This window comes from Anguilla anguilla, chromosome 10 (genome assembly GCF_013347855.1).
Source record: "Anguilla anguilla isolate fAngAng1 chromosome 10, fAngAng1.pri, whole genome shotgun sequence".
Lineage (NCBI taxonomy): Eukaryota > Metazoa > Chordata > Actinopteri > Anguilliformes > Anguillidae > Anguilla > Anguilla anguilla.
In genome coordinates, this window is record NC_049210.1 from 39627181 (window position 1) to 39644709 (window position 17529).

The 17529-nt window shown below is 39.7% G+C and overlaps 1 protein-coding gene across 1 annotated transcript; it reads left to right on the top strand.

The window, feature by feature from the left end:
• The first annotated feature begins 1849 nt into the window (after window positions 1–1849).
• tbca (tubulin cofactor a) lies at window positions 1850–13347 on the top strand. Its single transcript, XM_035380110.1, has 4 exons — window positions 1850–2024; window positions 7759–7864; window positions 10932–11018; window positions 13110–13347. The coding sequence occupies exons 1-4, from the start codon at window positions 1972–1974 to the stop codon at window positions 13188–13190; spliced, it is 327 nt and encodes a 108-aa protein (XP_035236001.1). The 5' UTR covers window positions 1850–1971; the 3' UTR covers window positions 13191–13347.
• Window positions 13348–17529: the final 4182 nt, after the last annotated feature.

The following is a 17529-nucleotide window of genomic DNA, read 5'->3' on the forward strand; positions in this document are numbered from 1 at the left end:
ACTCCAGAAATATCTCATCTCATAGAGGAACTAAGAGGAGGCTTATAAGCACAGGTGAAGGTCTACAAAAGCTTTGAACCTATATGTGAGTCCGCCATTTTATCATGTATTTTGAAAGGTGGCCAGGGTAGATAACAGAGAAATTAAGTGACATTCTGATTAGTTTTAATGTTTTCTTATGTTACCAATTTCTGTTGTGGCTTGTTGAGCACTCTGGGCCAGGGGACACCAATCTGGTCTTCATTACAACTTCCTGGTAACCCTAATATAACTAATAAAATACAGCTAATTTTGGTGAAGCAATTTGGTTAAGGTTGAAGAATCATACCTTGGAGATATTTTTAACATTGGTCTGAAAGTACTGGGGTCAGTCACATTCATCACCCCATTTATTTGATAACAGGGAAGAGCTGAATGTCGAATCAGAGTAGAAGAGGGTCAAACTGATTTCACTGCAATTCCATAATGAGTTAGAAATTGTGACAAAATATGGGAAAGAACTGTGCGCCCTGTCTTCTTCTATATGTGATGGTGCCAAGAGGCTTTTGCTAAAAGCAGATCATTTAAAAATAAGCTGTGTTGTTGGAAGTGAAAAAGTTCAAACTTTCTATGTTATGGACCCAGCCTCATCTCAGTGTTTGTTATTGTGCCTTTACGCTGGGTGTAAGTCCTTAAAAAAGAGTCATATAGAGTAACTTGGTTAAATGTGGGCTCATAGGTATACTTGTAGCCTACTGCATCACTAAGTTTGGCTCCTCCATTACTTAAATACTAGTATTTCTGTGTATGCAATCCAAGCATATATTTTTACACTTAGAAACACCAATATATTTATGTCCTGTCTGAATACTGTGTGTGTTTCAAGGCAGAGGCAATTACGAATACTACACTAAACTGTTTCAAACAACAAGCAAGAAATTGATAAGAAGTTGATACCATGTTGTAAGTTATCAAGTTATCTTACTTGATCTCACTTGATGCATTTAAAATGATATAGCCTACAGTTTATAGCATGGATTCAAAATAGTTAATGGTAAGAGGCAAAGTGATACTTAGAATCAATGTTCAATACATATATGTTTAGGAAGAGCCTTGAAGGGGAGCCATAAGGATTCCAGGCTCCCCTTCAAGTGACAGGTTCATCAATTTTACTAAAGTAACAACAATCAAATTGACCGCTGCAGAATTTCTAATGTTCGCTACTTCCATTAGGCTACTGTGGCTACCTTGCGAAAGCCACATTTGTAAATGAATGGTAGCTAGGCCTATAGATTATCTCCTATAGGAGATAATCTCCTATCTATATATCAACAGTATGTATTTTACTATCAGTATTCAGTATCAGTATTTTATGCTGCAAATATACAACACCTTATACATTTTGTACAATTAACTTGACAATCAAGTACAATCATATCTAAGTTACATTAATTCAATGATATCTTCTTCCAGGAGGCCATTTTTATTATTTGACCCTTTTACGTGACACAGTGTGAATGATCACATTGTCTTTAGATGATAAGATGAAAAAACACAGAGCCAAGTTACGTGAAATAATTTAGGAAACTTTGGGTAGCATTGCTTTGGAATAGAGCTTGTTCAATTTGTGTGAGCTAAGATAGCCAATACTGTTTGTTGTAACTTGGCCTCATTTGGATAACAATACCATTAATGACAGGCCTTGACTATGCAAGTTTTATTTAACGACTTAGCATTTTTGTACGTTCAAAACGTACTTCTTAGGATCATGGTTACTGGAGCAGGATCTCTGATGCTGCAGGCGAAAATCGCAATGCAGCTATGCAAGCACGACCTCGCTTGTCGTAAACTCGAGTACTGCTCATGCGCAGTTTTGTCCATCTCTTACTGTGATTGTGCAAAGCTAAGAATCGGTAGCATTTTTCAGTAGCTACTGGGAACTCAAGTTCTTCGATTTATTTAACGTTTCTATATTTTGCAGTATCGGTTGTTATGGCGGATCCCCGAGTACGACAAATTAAAATTAAGACCGGAGTAGTCAAACGGTAAGTGTCTGTCTTGTTAAACTTTCGTGCAAGCTGTCTTGTCATCCTGCTACTCGCATAGATCCGAAGTAGGCCGCCCTTCTGACGGGCGATCGTGAAAATATGACCGGACAATCAGCGCAGTCCTGGGATGTAGCTTCAACTACACATCGGGGCATTTACGGAGAGCATGCTGTTGCTTTTTCTGTGATCCCATTGTTTGCATTTTCGCTAGTTTGAGGGACAATTCACGTGACATTTGGAATACCATTAATTTTCACAAACGCTGATATTTAAATGCTTTTCAAAAGCTAGTTGATGCTTATTTTCAGCTGTGTGGTCCGCATTTTTCTTTTTGCAACTCCTGCTTCTCTCCCTCACGTGTCTCTTCCCCGTTATTTGTTATTCATTTGTAGCTGTAAATGTGTTTCTGTCTGGAGAACCCCAGCGTTTTCCCTCTATATTTTAGTGCCACTGCATCCCATATCAGTTTGGGCCTCCCTACGCACTTCTCTATAAAATATGTAGGCTATGTCAGGAGATCATGTCGCTTTAGTCAAACGTAGGCTAATATTTTCGAACAACAATGGCATTAAGTGGGGTTCACTGAGGGAAATGAATGCCATTCTGAAACACTCATCATGTTGAAAAAGAGGTTACCCTCATAATGACTACAGAAATAACTGGCAAGTCAGTCTCCCTATTTCCAAGAAAATCACCTTAAGGTTAAACATGCAAACAAGTAGACAACACATTTCCAAGATTTTCAAAAGGCTGAAACCATTAACCAGTCTACCGATTGTGTATAATGCACTATTTCAGTCTTGGTTGTTATATTACCTTTTCCTTGCTTGATTTGTTCTTATTTAGCTGTTTGTTTTTATAAAGTGCATCCATGGGCAGCACTGTTTCACGGGCATTAGCCTAATTTTCAGTCCGAACTGTGAAATCTTCATTGGGTAGTTATACACACTAATCTTAGCAGGCCTTTTTTTTCTTAAAACAAGAAAACCATAGGCCTAGTATTAAAATTTAATGGTAGGCCTATTGTTGGCCACTGCAGGCCACTCAGTCATTTTGGTAGGTTACTATGGAGGGTGGTTCGGGCCAAAACCGTTACGTATGCGTTTTACAGTGCGATTGGTTTTGCTAATTCCATTGTGCGTTGTTCTCAGTTTTCTACTCACGCTGCATCTTATATTGAGCAATGCTACTGGCTTTGCTACTTACTCAGCTAATTGCGTTGTGGGATGCAATTGGTGTTGTTTGCTAAGCTAGCTTCGAAGATAACAGCAGAGCTAGCTGTGCATGACCACTCGTATTGCTAATGGTCCTGCTATTCACTTAGCTACTTGTTTGGCTACTCACTTAGCTGCACGTTTGGCTAATGGTTCTGCTATTGGATATGCTAATTATATTCTGAGTAGTTTTGCTGTTGGCTTGGCTCTTGTCTTTGTGAATGGTTCTAATCGCTTAGATAAGAGTTTAATGATTTTTAAATTTTTAGTTTGGTCCTTTTCTGCATCATTTTGTCCTGGTGTTTTGCAACTTGGTAGCATGATAATTCTTAATAAAGTCCATGTAAAGTCAGACTTTGCATTTGAAGATCATCTCCTGGTTTATGAACTTGCCAATATACTAAGAAGCCATTTCTTTCCATTCCCATAAATACACTGACTACAGTGTAATATGGAATTAAAGGGTCGTAGCGATGGTATCACAATGGGGTGATGTGTGCATATTGTTTTGTGTAGTTCATGATTTTGTACCATGTACGAGAGGCAGTTTTACGCAAATTCTGCCATTTTTATAGCCCAATAAGCTATTACTATTTTGATGAAGTGGGAAAGTCTGATGCTTAAAAAGTAATTCACTACGTCATCCACAGCTAGCTCCACAGTTAGCTTTGCAAAGGCTGCTGTGGTAAGATGCACTGTGATAATTTTTTTTTTTTTTAATTCTAATTTTTTTATTTGCCCTGGCAAAGTTCTTATAACCAGGTTGAAGTCAATATCCGTGTTTGTATTCAGCAGTGAAAGATCACGAATGATAATGCATTAACTAACATAGCTGATGGCTCGCCTGTCCACAGTGAATTTTGTAACATTCGAAAATTATGTTCATGTGTACTTCGTCCAATATCCTGGCATAAGATTCTCTGGAAGTTGGCAACACTAGTCATTGTGTGCAGAAAAAAAAATTGCACTACAAAAGTCCTTTCAGCCTTTTGGCATTTTCCGATGAAAAATTGGTATCGTGGCAAAGGAACAACTTACAGAAGTATGTAGTACAGAATATTTTGAGCGTTAAAATCTGCACATTTTGTTTTAGTGTTCTTTTTCATAAGCACATAAGGCCTACTGTACAGTTACTCCAGCCTGCTGTATGTTGGTGGGGAAGGTGAAGTGTGGTAAATATTGGTGTAGCGTAAGTTCGGTCCAAACCATGGCAGAAGGGCCCGTGAATATCCAGATCTCTGATAAATGCTCGGTGGCTTTCTGGTGCAATTGCTGCCATTACGTCCTCTTGAGCCGTAACCACGATGGTGGCATAAAGCAGCGGACCACTGTCAAAACACCGGCTGACCCCAACACATCCTACACCAGTCTTATTGATTTGGAGTACAGATAGCAGGAATTTATTTTCAATCTATCCCTCTCTCACTCCCTCCCCCTCTCCCCTCCCCCCTCTTTCTATCTGTCTTTCCCTCTCTCTCTCTCTCTCTCTCATGCCATAGTGTTGCTTTCACCTTTAAGTCTGGCAGTTTGTGGGGCAGGGGAGCTCGCTCAATAATTGGAGTTAGCCATTGATTACATGTAGTCAGCATACAGTGTGTAGGGGGGGTATTGAGAATGCTTACTGCATGTATGCCAATACAGCCTTTACTGTGGCCTAGAGTTGGCCTCTGATGAAACAAAAGTGACATCGGTAGATTAGAATGAGGCTAGGGCAATTCACATTGCAGTCCTGTTTGTTTTGCCTTTAACAGTCTTTTAGCAGCCACCTGTTTAAATGTTACTGACATGCCATAATTACAAATCTACGAGCCTTGATTATAAAATAATTTTATATGATGGACCTGTAGAGCGGTAGGTCATTGATTTTTCCCCTCCCTGCAGCAGTACCCCTTTACGCATGCTCCCGATGAAGTCTTTTCACACTGCTGAAGTGATGCAGCCGTTAGCTTAGCGTTATGCATACTGTTGATGGTGTCCAACTCTGCCACTGGTATGCAAAGCATCATTTGATCAGACCCAGTTCTCATATCTTACTTAGGCTAGGTTTGATTGCTTGGAGATACTATTGTATGTTTCATAATAATCTGCATCGGTAAGTATTTTGGGCTCTTGAGAAATGTGGTCCTTAAGTTTCAGCTGTTGGGCCTGGTTTTTTTGAAGATCTTTTGTCTTATACGAAACAAGTATGTTCTTGGATTGAAGTGAATCTGAATGTTCTAGATGTCCCTGGTCTTAGGTTAACCATATTCAGCAATGAAATGGACGGCTCCCAGGGATGCATTTAGTAATTGAATTAGTCCCTTTCCTGTAATCCTGTGGAAGAGTCTCATTTATTCATTTCTAATAAGGTTCGAATGCAGCTTTTTTAGCGGTATGTTTCCTGAGCCCCCAGTCGCGGAACGTTCTGGTGCTGGGAGTTTAATTTGCGGAAGGGGAGAACATACATGAACGCCGAATATCCTCCAGCGTGGCGTGCGGGCGCACATTAAAGAGGCGTGACCTTGGGCAGGAACGGTAGCCGCCGAGCCGGGTCTAAAGGAACCACCTCAGCCGTTCCCCTTCTCGAAGTTTAAAAAACCGCGTGCATGGCTTTGCTGCAGTTTTGCACATTTGATTTAGCGCCGCGAACGGCGGATGCCCTTAATAAAATGACAACAGTAATTTGGTTTTGTCATTCCGACTGGCGTCGGCTACACGGCTCAAAAATGCAGTATTAAAGTAATTGAATGTGTGTCGAGTCTAATTCTTTTTTCTATTTTCCAGAGAGCTGCTTTTCCATTAACTTTGGGAAAACACTGTGGCAGGTCCATTTAAAAACAAGCCCGGCTCCACCCTTCATATAAGAGCCTCAGCCTGGGAAAATAAGAAATTAAGATCAAGGGACATTTTTTCATTAGCCTGTCGTTTAGTTATTTGAATCCCCACAACTGCCTCGCCAAACAGCCTTCGCCGTAATATAACTCATCTCAATGAGGCTCAAGGCCCTTATCTTAGCATATGCTAAGTATTACGAGAAGATGTCGATGGCAACATATTAAAATTATGGGTAATTGACATGAAATATGACAGTGGTTTAGGCTTTCTGAGCAACACAACGCACATTACGGCGGATCGGCGCGATGATGTCGCTGATTAATGACGGATCGCTCAGGCACACGCAGATGATTTTATGAAAAATGAATTCTTTGTTGTCATTCCGACACGCCGACTACCGCAGCCGGAAAAGACTATTAGGCGGGGAATCATTATCAATAGCGATATTTTCAAACTCTATTATGACAATCACGCCGGAATTTATTCAATAGATTTAGTTCATTTGGCGGTAATTGATAAATAATCAAAATTTATCAATGTACTTGCGCACATTTCACTAACAATCAAGGAAAAGTGGCCCATTTACCACCTGACTTGGTCCAAATTAGAGCCAAATTGATGATCAATTAATCTTAGAAGGGGTAGCGCTGTATTTTGCGGAGGAGCAGCAGAAAAAAGTGGGAAAATAAATGAAGTAAAGACAGGGAGATTAGCGGAGTGAGCGGAAAGGAGCTGAACTATCGCGGCTGGCAGCTAATGAGCGTGCAGCTGGGGTGCAAATTGGCAGATTTATAGCGTCGGCGCAAAAATCTAAAGACAGGACGACGGCGGGCCGGAGTTGGGACCGATACTATCCCGTGCGGATAAATACCGGGAAATTAAGAGTGATTTTTCCGACTGCTACGCCCCATTAGCAAGGGTGTTCCCCCTGGGTTCGAAAAGGCTCGGGGTGGTGTAGGTATCTACAGTGGGTGGGACGGGAGTGGTACTGTTAGGTCTGGGAAAGAGAGCTGATCTCTTCCAAGTTGTTGATTTAAACATGTCTTCCTTGTGTTTGATAATTTGATGAGTAGTTTAGGGTCATGATGGAGTTTTGGTTGCAAGGGAAATTCCATTGACTACTTCAGTTCACAAGAAGGTGTTACTAAGTAAAAAATTATGATAAACACACCTTCTGGGATTATATAACTGAGAAATGCTGTATTTGCGGTATCATCATTTGGAAATGTATTGGGAGTTGGAAAACCAACCGAAGACTACAGTAATGCTAAGGAAACCAACAGATAGTGCCAGGAGACCAGATGGAGCAGATAAGATTCAGGACTAGGAGTTGTGTAGAATGTGGAATGAGGATGGACAAAATGACTCAAGGAATATTTTGGGAGAAGCCAGAGCTTGACCAACTGAAGAGACCTGTTATCTGAGTGTGAGCGTCTTAATGGCCTCAGAGGGTTTATGGTCTAGGAGTGGCCTGATGTAGGAAGATTTATATAGACTGAAATCTTGGCATTACAGCTATACTAGGTGATCAGGGGCTTGACATGGTAAAGGGGGTCATTCTCAATGATGTGCAAATATCAGTTGACATGGCATGCCAGAACATGTTAGGCAAATCCATAAAATTGAGAAGTCTTTTCCTACGAAGTCTGTCGTATTCATGCGGACTGTAGGCTTAATTTCTGAAATTCCCCTCTTCCCTGCAGACTCGCGAAAGAAAAGGTCCTCTATGTGAAAGAAGCAAAACAGCAGGAGGAGAAGATTGAGCGTCTGAAAGCGGAAGGAGGGGACGAGTACGTCATCAAGAAGCAGGTGGGTCATGCCTGGGGGTGACCGGGGGCTTTTTGCACAGTCACAGTCCTCAGCCTTTGTAGCCAAAGTGAACATTTATGCTAATATGAGCGAGGTGCTGAAAAGTAGTGTGAATTACAACATGCGTCTGGTGCAGGGAATTGGTAGCACATGGAGAACGCAAGAATGTATAAACTGGCATCAGTGAATCAGCTGCAGTTGGATGTTGGTGTTAGCATGGTGTAAAAGACATGGGATCATATTATTGAAGCAATACATACCGTGTAAACCATGCTAATTAAAGTACAAATGAAGCACTGGCATGGAGGAACAATACAAATATCTTCCAGCCTAACCTACACACTGCTATGTTCAGTTTTCTATACAGTACTATGGGTCTGTGAATCCGCATCATGGCTAACTATCTTGTGTATATACTGTAGCGTCTTTAATATACTGTAAGAATTAGTGCAGAGTAAGACTTTACTCTCCTGAGTAAAAGATGTCAGATGTTTCCCCTTTGCTCAAATCCAGAAAATGAGCGTGCTTTGTGCATGGTATATGGTATTCTTAGGGGAAATGTTGGGTTCTTTTTTGGTGCAGACCTGTTTTAAATTCCTGCTCCAAGCTCCTGGACAAGAATAATGCTGATTCATTGTGGGGAAACCTTTGTGCCTCCTTTATTTCACCTGGTGAACCACTTATAGTTTATTACACTGTTTCCTGTCATAAAAATATGAAAGCAAATATTAAACCCATAGAAACTGTTCAGATATGCATTGTAAAAGAGCATAAACGTAAAGGCTAAACCAGGTTGGTCGGGTGGTGGTTGGCCAGGGGGGAGACTGGAGTTGGTTCAGCATGACTGTCCTGTGTAATGTACAAGGTCAGAGAAACTAATCATTCTCAGTTTTAATTTGCTGATGCATTAAATTGCATTATGTAGTTTTGCAGGAATCCAATAATTAGCAGCACATGTTGCTAATTTAGTGCCACTCAGAGTGACCGCTGACCCAAGTCCTCCACTCTTTTTGGGCTGTCAGTCTCCCTGGTGTATGAGTGAGTGATACGCAGAGCACTGTTAGCCTCCATGGGCTGCCTGTGCCAGGCTGCTTTGCCAGGATGTCTTACTTTACTCCCACACCGTGGGTTCACTGGAGACCAGCATGCACACTGAGCAGCCAGAGGCACAGTGCAGACACGTGACTGAACACACTTCCTAAATGCGGGTGACTGAACACACTGGACAGACACTCCCTTAATAATGGCTGACTGAACACACTCCCTAAATGTGGATGCCTGAACACACCCGACACACACTCCCTATATGTGGATGACTGAACACACACTTCCTTAATGTGGATTCCTGAACACACCTGACACACACTCCCTAAATGTGGATGACTGAACACACACTCCCTTAATGTGGATGCCCAATTTGTAGTACTGATGGACACAGGAAGTGCATATTAGCAGTTTCAGAAAAATGCTGCAGTCCCTCAATGATTTTATTCACTTACATAAACAGTTCATGTTTTTTTGGATGAAATTAGAAATGGTCACTATGAGAATTACAGCATTACATTACATTACAGGCATTTAGCAGACGCTCTTATCCAGAGCGACTTGCACAACTTTTACATAGCATTTTACATTGTATCCATTTATACAGCTGGATATATACTGAAGCAATTTTGGTTAAGTACCTTGCTCAAGGGTACAACGGCAGTGTCCTACCCGGGAATCGAACCTGCGACCTTTCGGTTACAAGCCCAGTTCCTTACCCACTGTGCTACACGCCGCCGCATTATTACATTCTAAATAAATTCACAGCCATTTATTACTCATGCCGACTGATTTAAAACAGGGTCATATTTTTTAATACAGGGTGGCATTTGTTAGCTAATGCAAAACAGATGTATGAAACTGAATTGCGTTGTATTAATTGGATGGGGGAGGGGTAGGTTCATATTCCTGGAATTCTGTGGTTAGCCGTCAATGAAGAATAGTTTCATGATTGCTGTTAATATGACTTTCAAACTATTGAGTAATTAAAGTTTAATTCTATTCTGTCAGTGTTGTACATAATCAGGTTTCACACACGAGCTAAAACATATTTTTGTTGTCGGTTAACATATTAAAAACATTTTTTTCTTTTTTTGTTGGTTAACATTCGTTAGTCCTGTAAATTGAAAATGTAAATGTGTTGGAATTGTTTGCAGCACAACTGTCAAAATATTAGATCTGCATGCCAGTGGGCAGGTTTTGAGTGATAATTGGATAAATTGAAATGTTTGGAGTGCTAAAGGTGTAGTTTTCTCAGAGCTGTTTTGTACTCTCTCATACCTCTAAACAAACAGGCATTTTGCAAAGCAAACTGAGCCCCTAACATTCATATCAGTTAAAATATAACCAGCAATACTGGGTTGCATCCAGTATAATTTGCACAATGGCTGTATACTTTTAAACTCGAGTAAAATCAGTCTGGCCATGTATGTGCAGAACCTACATTTGAAAGTGCTGTGGAGGTGGTTGGTGCCTACATTGATGCAAGGCCTTAACCACATAAGAATTAAAGCACATTAGCCTACCGCATGAAAGTGCGCATGTGTATTCAACCCCCAGGTGGCCAGTGCAGTGGTTTGTCGACCCAAAAGTGATTTACAACCAGATATTGCATTGTTGCATAAATCCACATTGAAATAAGTTTTATATTTTTTCATGTGTATTTTAATTTCCAGGCAGCAGATGTCTTATCAAGGTGAAAAAGTTGAGTCGGGAAGGTTGAATTGTGCTTTGAGAGAATCGAATATCTGATGGTAGGTTTGTTTATCCTGGTGTGCTGGGATTAGTTTGAGGCGTTTCTGGGTATTCTAGCTGTTCCCCTGTCCGTAAGGCTCCTAAGAGCTTTGTGTATGTATTTCAGCTGTAACCAGGCTGTCTGTGTGCGTGGACCATGTCATTTGAACATTTAAACAAATGTGCTTCTCACAGCCCCAATGACAGGCTACCAGGCTGGTCTTTTAGGTGACTCAGGTGTCTCACCGCACTGACCCCCCCCCCCCCCATGTGTTTGTGCCCCTTGCAGGTGGAGGTCCTCCAGGAATCACGCATGATGGTCCCCGACTGTCACCGGCGCCTGGCTACAGCACACATGGAGCTTTCACAGTTATTAGTGAGTCCATACCCCACACATGAAGTATTCACAGTTATTTTAGTGAGTCCATATCCTGTATATGGGGCTTTCACGGTTATTAGTGAGTCCATACCTCTCATGTAGAGCTTTCACAGTTATTAGTGAGTCCATACCCCACACATGGAGCTTTCACAGTTATTAGTGAGTCCATACCCCACACATGGGGCTTTCACAGTTATTTTAGTAAGTCCATGCCCCACAAATGGAGCTTTCACGGTTATTAGTGAGTCCATAACCCACGCATGAACCTTTCACAGTTATCCATGAGTCCTTACCCCACACATAGAGCTTTCACAGCGATTAGTGAGTCCATACCCCACATATGGAGTTTTCACAGTTATTAGTGAGTCTATTCTGGACTCTGCAGGCCTGCGTAACCTGTTCCGGAGATGCTCCTAATATCCGACTCCTGTTCAGTCACATTTCAGAGTGCAGCATCCTTGGCTTCTCCAGTGTGAATTGTTGGAGTCTTGCATTGACTTGACCTTTCCTGTGTGATTATCCATCACAGTGGAACTTACACGTTGTATCACATCATAACTGAATAAATCAAGTAACGTATGAAATGTAAATCAATGCATTCAAAGTTTAGTTGTTTTTGATTTATATTATGTATTTCTATCATTTATTTGGGGTTAGCCACTAGTGTTATCCAGTTTCACAATTTAAAAGTGCTTTTCAGATGACTGCAAAGGGATTGATGGGGGAATATTTATTTTGCTTGGTCAGTGATGCAGCAGGTTTTGACTGTTGCAGATGGTAAGGGGAATATTTCTCTGGCGCTCGTGAGGTTGTTAAAGTTTCCCCTGTCTTTCAGTGCATCTGTGGCTTTTGGCATGAGCATCTTAGCATGTGGAAAAGTGCACCACGCGTGCTGCCACACAGCCAGCCAATCCGCCGTCGTTCTGTCTCTCTCTGCTGTTTTCTACATTTTATACTCAAACCAAACCATTGCACAAATAATAGAATGCACAGACAGCATTTTCTTTTTGTTTCAATTGCATTACAGAAAACAAAGACACTGTAGTTGACATTCCTGTTGATGTATTCTCATGTAATCTACCACATTTCTGTCTCTGTATCATTCATTTCAGACTTTAAATTAAAATGCCCATGATAAAGTGTTTGTAGAAACCACAGTAGTAACAGCACTGGCCTTTAGATTTCTACCAGTACTTTCACATCGTCATTTTTCATCATATAATATACAAACTAGTATGATATTTGAAAAAAGTAAATTCGTCCAAGTGGTCTTTTATAATCCTGAATTGTGAATAGCTTATTTTTGACATTTTCCACATGTCTACATAAATATTTCTGAAAATTGAAAATAATTATTTGTCCTGGTAAATTTGTACTCTTAAAAATGCACAAATTATGACAGGGTTCATGCGTTAGTTATTTGCAATATCCAGTGTCCCACTATACATTTAGGGCAATAAAACCAAGGACGCAGTCCTGTAGGAGCTGCAGTGAATCTGTACACATTTTGGATGCATTCTCGTTTTGACATACTGTACGTAACAGAAGTTTGGAGCACTGTGCAAGAGAAACGCGCTGAGCTGCGGACGGACTTCGCCGTGCTTTTCAGAAAACGCGGTAAAGATGTTTCAGGCCCGAGCAGCCAAGTGAACGCAAAGAAACGATGCGAGGCTTCCAGATTGTCGGGCAACTGAAGACAGAGACAGAAAGGTCACTGCAATTATGGCGAAGCAGAACTGTAAAGGCCAAAGCTTAGGAGATGATTGGCAAGACCGGGACTATTAGCTGGAGCACAGGACAGGGATATCTCAGCAGGCATGTAAAACAAAGCCATCTTTTCAAAGGGTCCTATCAATTCAACAGATACCTTATCCACTTAGCAGCTATTAAATGGTAGCTTTTGTTTAACTTAACCATTAGGCTTTCTGTATTTCATGCTATAGCTTCATTGGTGATATTTGGAGATGCCCTTTTGGAAATGACAACCATCATGCCATTTTTAAATTTCATATTTAACTGTTTTTGAATGTTAATTTGCATATTTGTTTCCTCTGTGTGTCATCCTTATATCGTTTGTTTGTTTCTCAGGAAATGGAAGCAGACCTGGGAGAATTAGAAGAATACAAAGAGGCCAGAAATATGCTGGATTCTGTGAAGTTGGAGGGATGATTGTTTTCTCCTGGTATTCAAACAGCTCTGTCCATTCCATTGAGTCAGAATGTTTTTGTTTTTTTGTATTTGTTGCAGAATGATTCTCCTACATGTCTATAAATGATTGTGCAAGCACTTCAAATAAGAATCAAATAAATGTTTTTTTCCTGTGTGATCTTGTCTTCAATACTGGATATTTCCATTAGAAACAATTTCACAACAATGTGCTCAGTAAAAGTCACTATGCGTAACAATAGACCCAGGTTGTTGGTCAACATTTAAATAAAGTTAAAAATAAAAAAATTAAAAGTTCAAATATTGTGCATAATTTCTCAGGGTGTAACATTCTGGAGAGTTGAGTGATTAATTTGGTGTTACCAACCTTACCATAGTAAAAAAGTTATCTCCATTAAAAACAGCAATACAAACATTTCTACTGTATATGTACACGATTACAACTAAGAGTTTGCAGTACCAAAATACAATTAAGCTGAGAAAGCCATGTTCTTGTTCATAAATAGTGAAAGTTAACTAGACTTATTACTGGTTATTGGAATTGTTCAGATTACACTGTGGAGCTTGTAACATATCAAAAGCACCCATAATTTTGAATTTAATAAATATTTTGAACATTGTTCATATACTATCAGCAGAAATAAAATTTAAGTTTGAGAAAAGATTGTCCACATTGCAATTGCTTGCTGTTAGAATGGAGTTTACTCAGCTTGGTTTGTATGGAAGAACAGTCCAACATTTGGTTTTGGAATTTTATAGGAATCCAGGGTTGAACTAAAATTAATGTTATTACATCTTTTATCCGTCGATAAAGATGAGCAAAGAAGGCTTCAAAGAAGTAGAAAATACAGATAATGAACTGTCACCCTTAATTCTTGTAAATAAAATCCAAACAAAAATGTTTTTGCATTGATGTGCTATTTTTTAAGCTGCTCATTTTTGGGGAACTGGATTCTGAACTCCTGTGGCTTCTCTGCGGTATAAAAATAAGGTAGCATGCATGTCATCCACAGGCACTTTTTCACATTTTTTAAATCTGAAAAGTAATAGCTAGCTAACATACATGGTACTGTGCAAATGTCAGAAATCACCCTATTGTTTGTTTAGTTTCTTGTAAATAAGCCATTCAGTGCAAACGTTTTTCTTTCAGTGTCAGACAATAATTCAGGAAACACAACATAAATTACTGAAATGCCTCCCCCACTACGTATATCAAATCTATCAGTATTTGTTCACTTTTTTGTTTGTACACCCTACTACCACTTTGTCTTCCATACTTCTGATCAACAAACAAGTTACAGCTGTGTCCTCATCAACAAACTTTGTTAACCAAAAGTGTCAATGACATTGTTAGAACCTGTTGCCTTCAAAAGTGACTCTAAAATTCAAACAAAAAACTACCCAAAAACATTGCCTTGCAGACTTTGTTGTCATGTGCATCGAAAATGGCTAAAGGAAATATTTCTCATGAGATTAGATAAGATAATTCAACTGCATAAGGAAAGTGAAAGTCAAAGGAAAATAAGCAACAAAAAAAAAAACAACTTACCTAAACTAGTGTTCAGAAGATTATTGCAAAATACAGAGAAAATGGGATTCCTAACAACTGTGCAAGGCCTGGTAAACCACCAGAATTATCACCATCACAAAGACAGTTGTGTTACTAGGCTACTGACAGTTTTATTTTCTTCCTATATTGTCTTTATTTTATTTATTGTCCCTGTTTGGCAGGTATGTGACTAAGTGGGGAGTTTTAGGTTGGATAGCCAGAAATGAATCTGTACCTAGGTGGAATAGTTGTCCATTTAGTATATAGAAAGTGTGATGTCATCAAATCCTAGATTTTACACTCGGACAACAGGAATGGATCCTGAAGTCGAGTCGACTTCCGTGGTTGTGACCAATTACTTTCTCTCCTTGAGATCAGTATACAGTCCCATACTGATAGTGAGCCTATTATTGATGAATGATTGTGTGCTGGTGTTTCTCATCTAGGGTAGTATTTGTTTATCATAGAGCATTTTAACTCTATGTAGTACTTGTCGCTGTGTGTCTTTAAATTGGTTGTATGAATTGACAGCCATATAGAGTTGCATTATAAACTTCAGATGACATTTGTCAAAGAATGCATTTTGTATACATCAGCGTTGACTATATTCTGAGCTACTTGAGCTACATAGTGAATGACACTATTTGTTCCATCTTTTTCATCGGAGTTTTCCTTCTGGTGGCTAGCTGGTCCTACAGCTGTTGAGCGCCACCTGTCTGTTGCGTTTGCCATGGTGAAAGTTCATCTTTGGGACCAAGGCGTTCACGTTAATTGGGATACTCCTCTTCAGCCCGTTCGGCCATTGAGAACATCTGTTACCCTCTTCACTCCCGGGGAAGGGGGGGTGGTTGATGGATGAGGCGAGGGCGTGTCCACTCACTGGTGACTTGGCGCACGGAAAACCTGAGTGGACACACCCCCTGCTGTCCCCCATAGCCTGACCAGTGACTCACTTTCTGTGACTTGCACTGGGCAGACTGGCAGAGTTATTCTTCAAGCATGACTGGGTGATCTTACCAGTTTAACTTTTTCTTCATCATTAGAAACTACTTTCAACTCCGGGTACAAGCCTTTTTTACTTCTACCAAAATTACCATGCCTGCATGTATTATGTTTGTACAAAAGAAAGGCACGGAATGTTAGAGGAACTTATGTACTATATTTTTACTGTTTAAATGCATGTATAACCCTAAAAGCTGGTAGGTTTTGACTGAGCCCATTTAAATGTCTTTCAGTTTACCTGAACACAAAAAAGTCCATTAACATGTAGTTGACAATTACATATAAAATAAAAACCTCTGAATATGTTCCTGCTCTATATCCCATCCTGGAACTGAGAAAACCTAAATAAATATAGGTGTAACAAAGTAAAACTTTAGGTTTATCCTATGAAGCATTTTCTTCAGTGTAGCCTAGCTACTATTTTTAAACATGTATGCACGAAAGGTGTGATTACTGATTAGCCATAAATGTTCTTTAAGGGAAACTGCTTTTGGTGTAAGACCAGCCTGTATATTAAATCTGCTTTAAGCCTTCATACAGCTGCTCAGTCTTGTAGTCAGTATGCTACTTCATGTAGGGCACCATTCTGATGAGAATGCGATGGAAATCATTGTGCTTTTATAGTGTATATATATATTTATATTTATGTATATATATTTTTTTTGATAGTAATTTGTTCATATTAATTCAGATGCACGTGTTATGTATATAGTTTAAAGTATATAGGAGAGGTTAATTTTAATATTTTACTCCCCTCCCCTTTTGATGAAGTATTCCAATGCGAGCTGTATTTGTCCACTGTCGAATTTCTTAGCTCTGCTTGAGTAAGCCACGACTGTCAACCACAGGTGACGTCATAAGAAAAATTACATTGTATTTGGTTGAAAATTAAAATGACATGTACCAAGAAACATTTTTGCTAGTTTTCAGAAAATTGATAGAATCAAATGTTACTATTCTCTAATTATGCTCCCCAAGTAATTCATACGTAAACAATTCGATCCTCAGTCTGTTTTCAGATTATGTTCTCTATGATTTATTGCGCCCAGTCCCGGCGCACCTACTCACTGTGACAGTCGTCATGAAGATAAGACAAAGGTCCAATAACGGGTCTGCGCGGATCATTGTTATGGGGTGAAATCGTCCATAAAAGGTGATGACTGTGAGAGTCCTCTGCTGGCCAGAGGAGTTTGCGCATTTCATACCGCCTAAGAGATGAGTTGCTATTGAAGCAACCGCAAAGCTGCAAGATGCGTCAGGCTACACAACTCATAGCTATAACCATGTTTTTGGTGTTCGTAGGATAAATAAAAATAAATAAATAAATAAAACTTTGAAAATAGTTTCATTTCCTATTTCACAATGCCGGCGTTTGCTTACATTAAGAGTAGGCGTGGTCGGTCATCGCTTATATAAAATATTTGAAGTTTGGTGTGTCTTCACCAAAAGGTACACCTAACCCTACTCTTGCTCCAGGTGCAGTACTACTTGAAAAAAATATTTCTAACGTGTCATTTACATTAACACAGTGACAATTTAGCCATGTCATTCTGTCCAAGCGAAATGCATTGACTTATTTCCTTCTTCCTTGGATTTCAGTGCATTTATAAGGCATTCAAAGTATGCTTCAAGTTTCATTGACGTATCACATCCGTGAGTTTACTTCCCTAATCTCCAAAAAAAGAGAATACAGTTGTATTTATAGTCTTAAATTAATGCAAACGGTATACTTCAGGCCTTTAACAATTAAACTTGTTTCCGTATTATTTTTAGAATCTGTTTCAGTTTGTT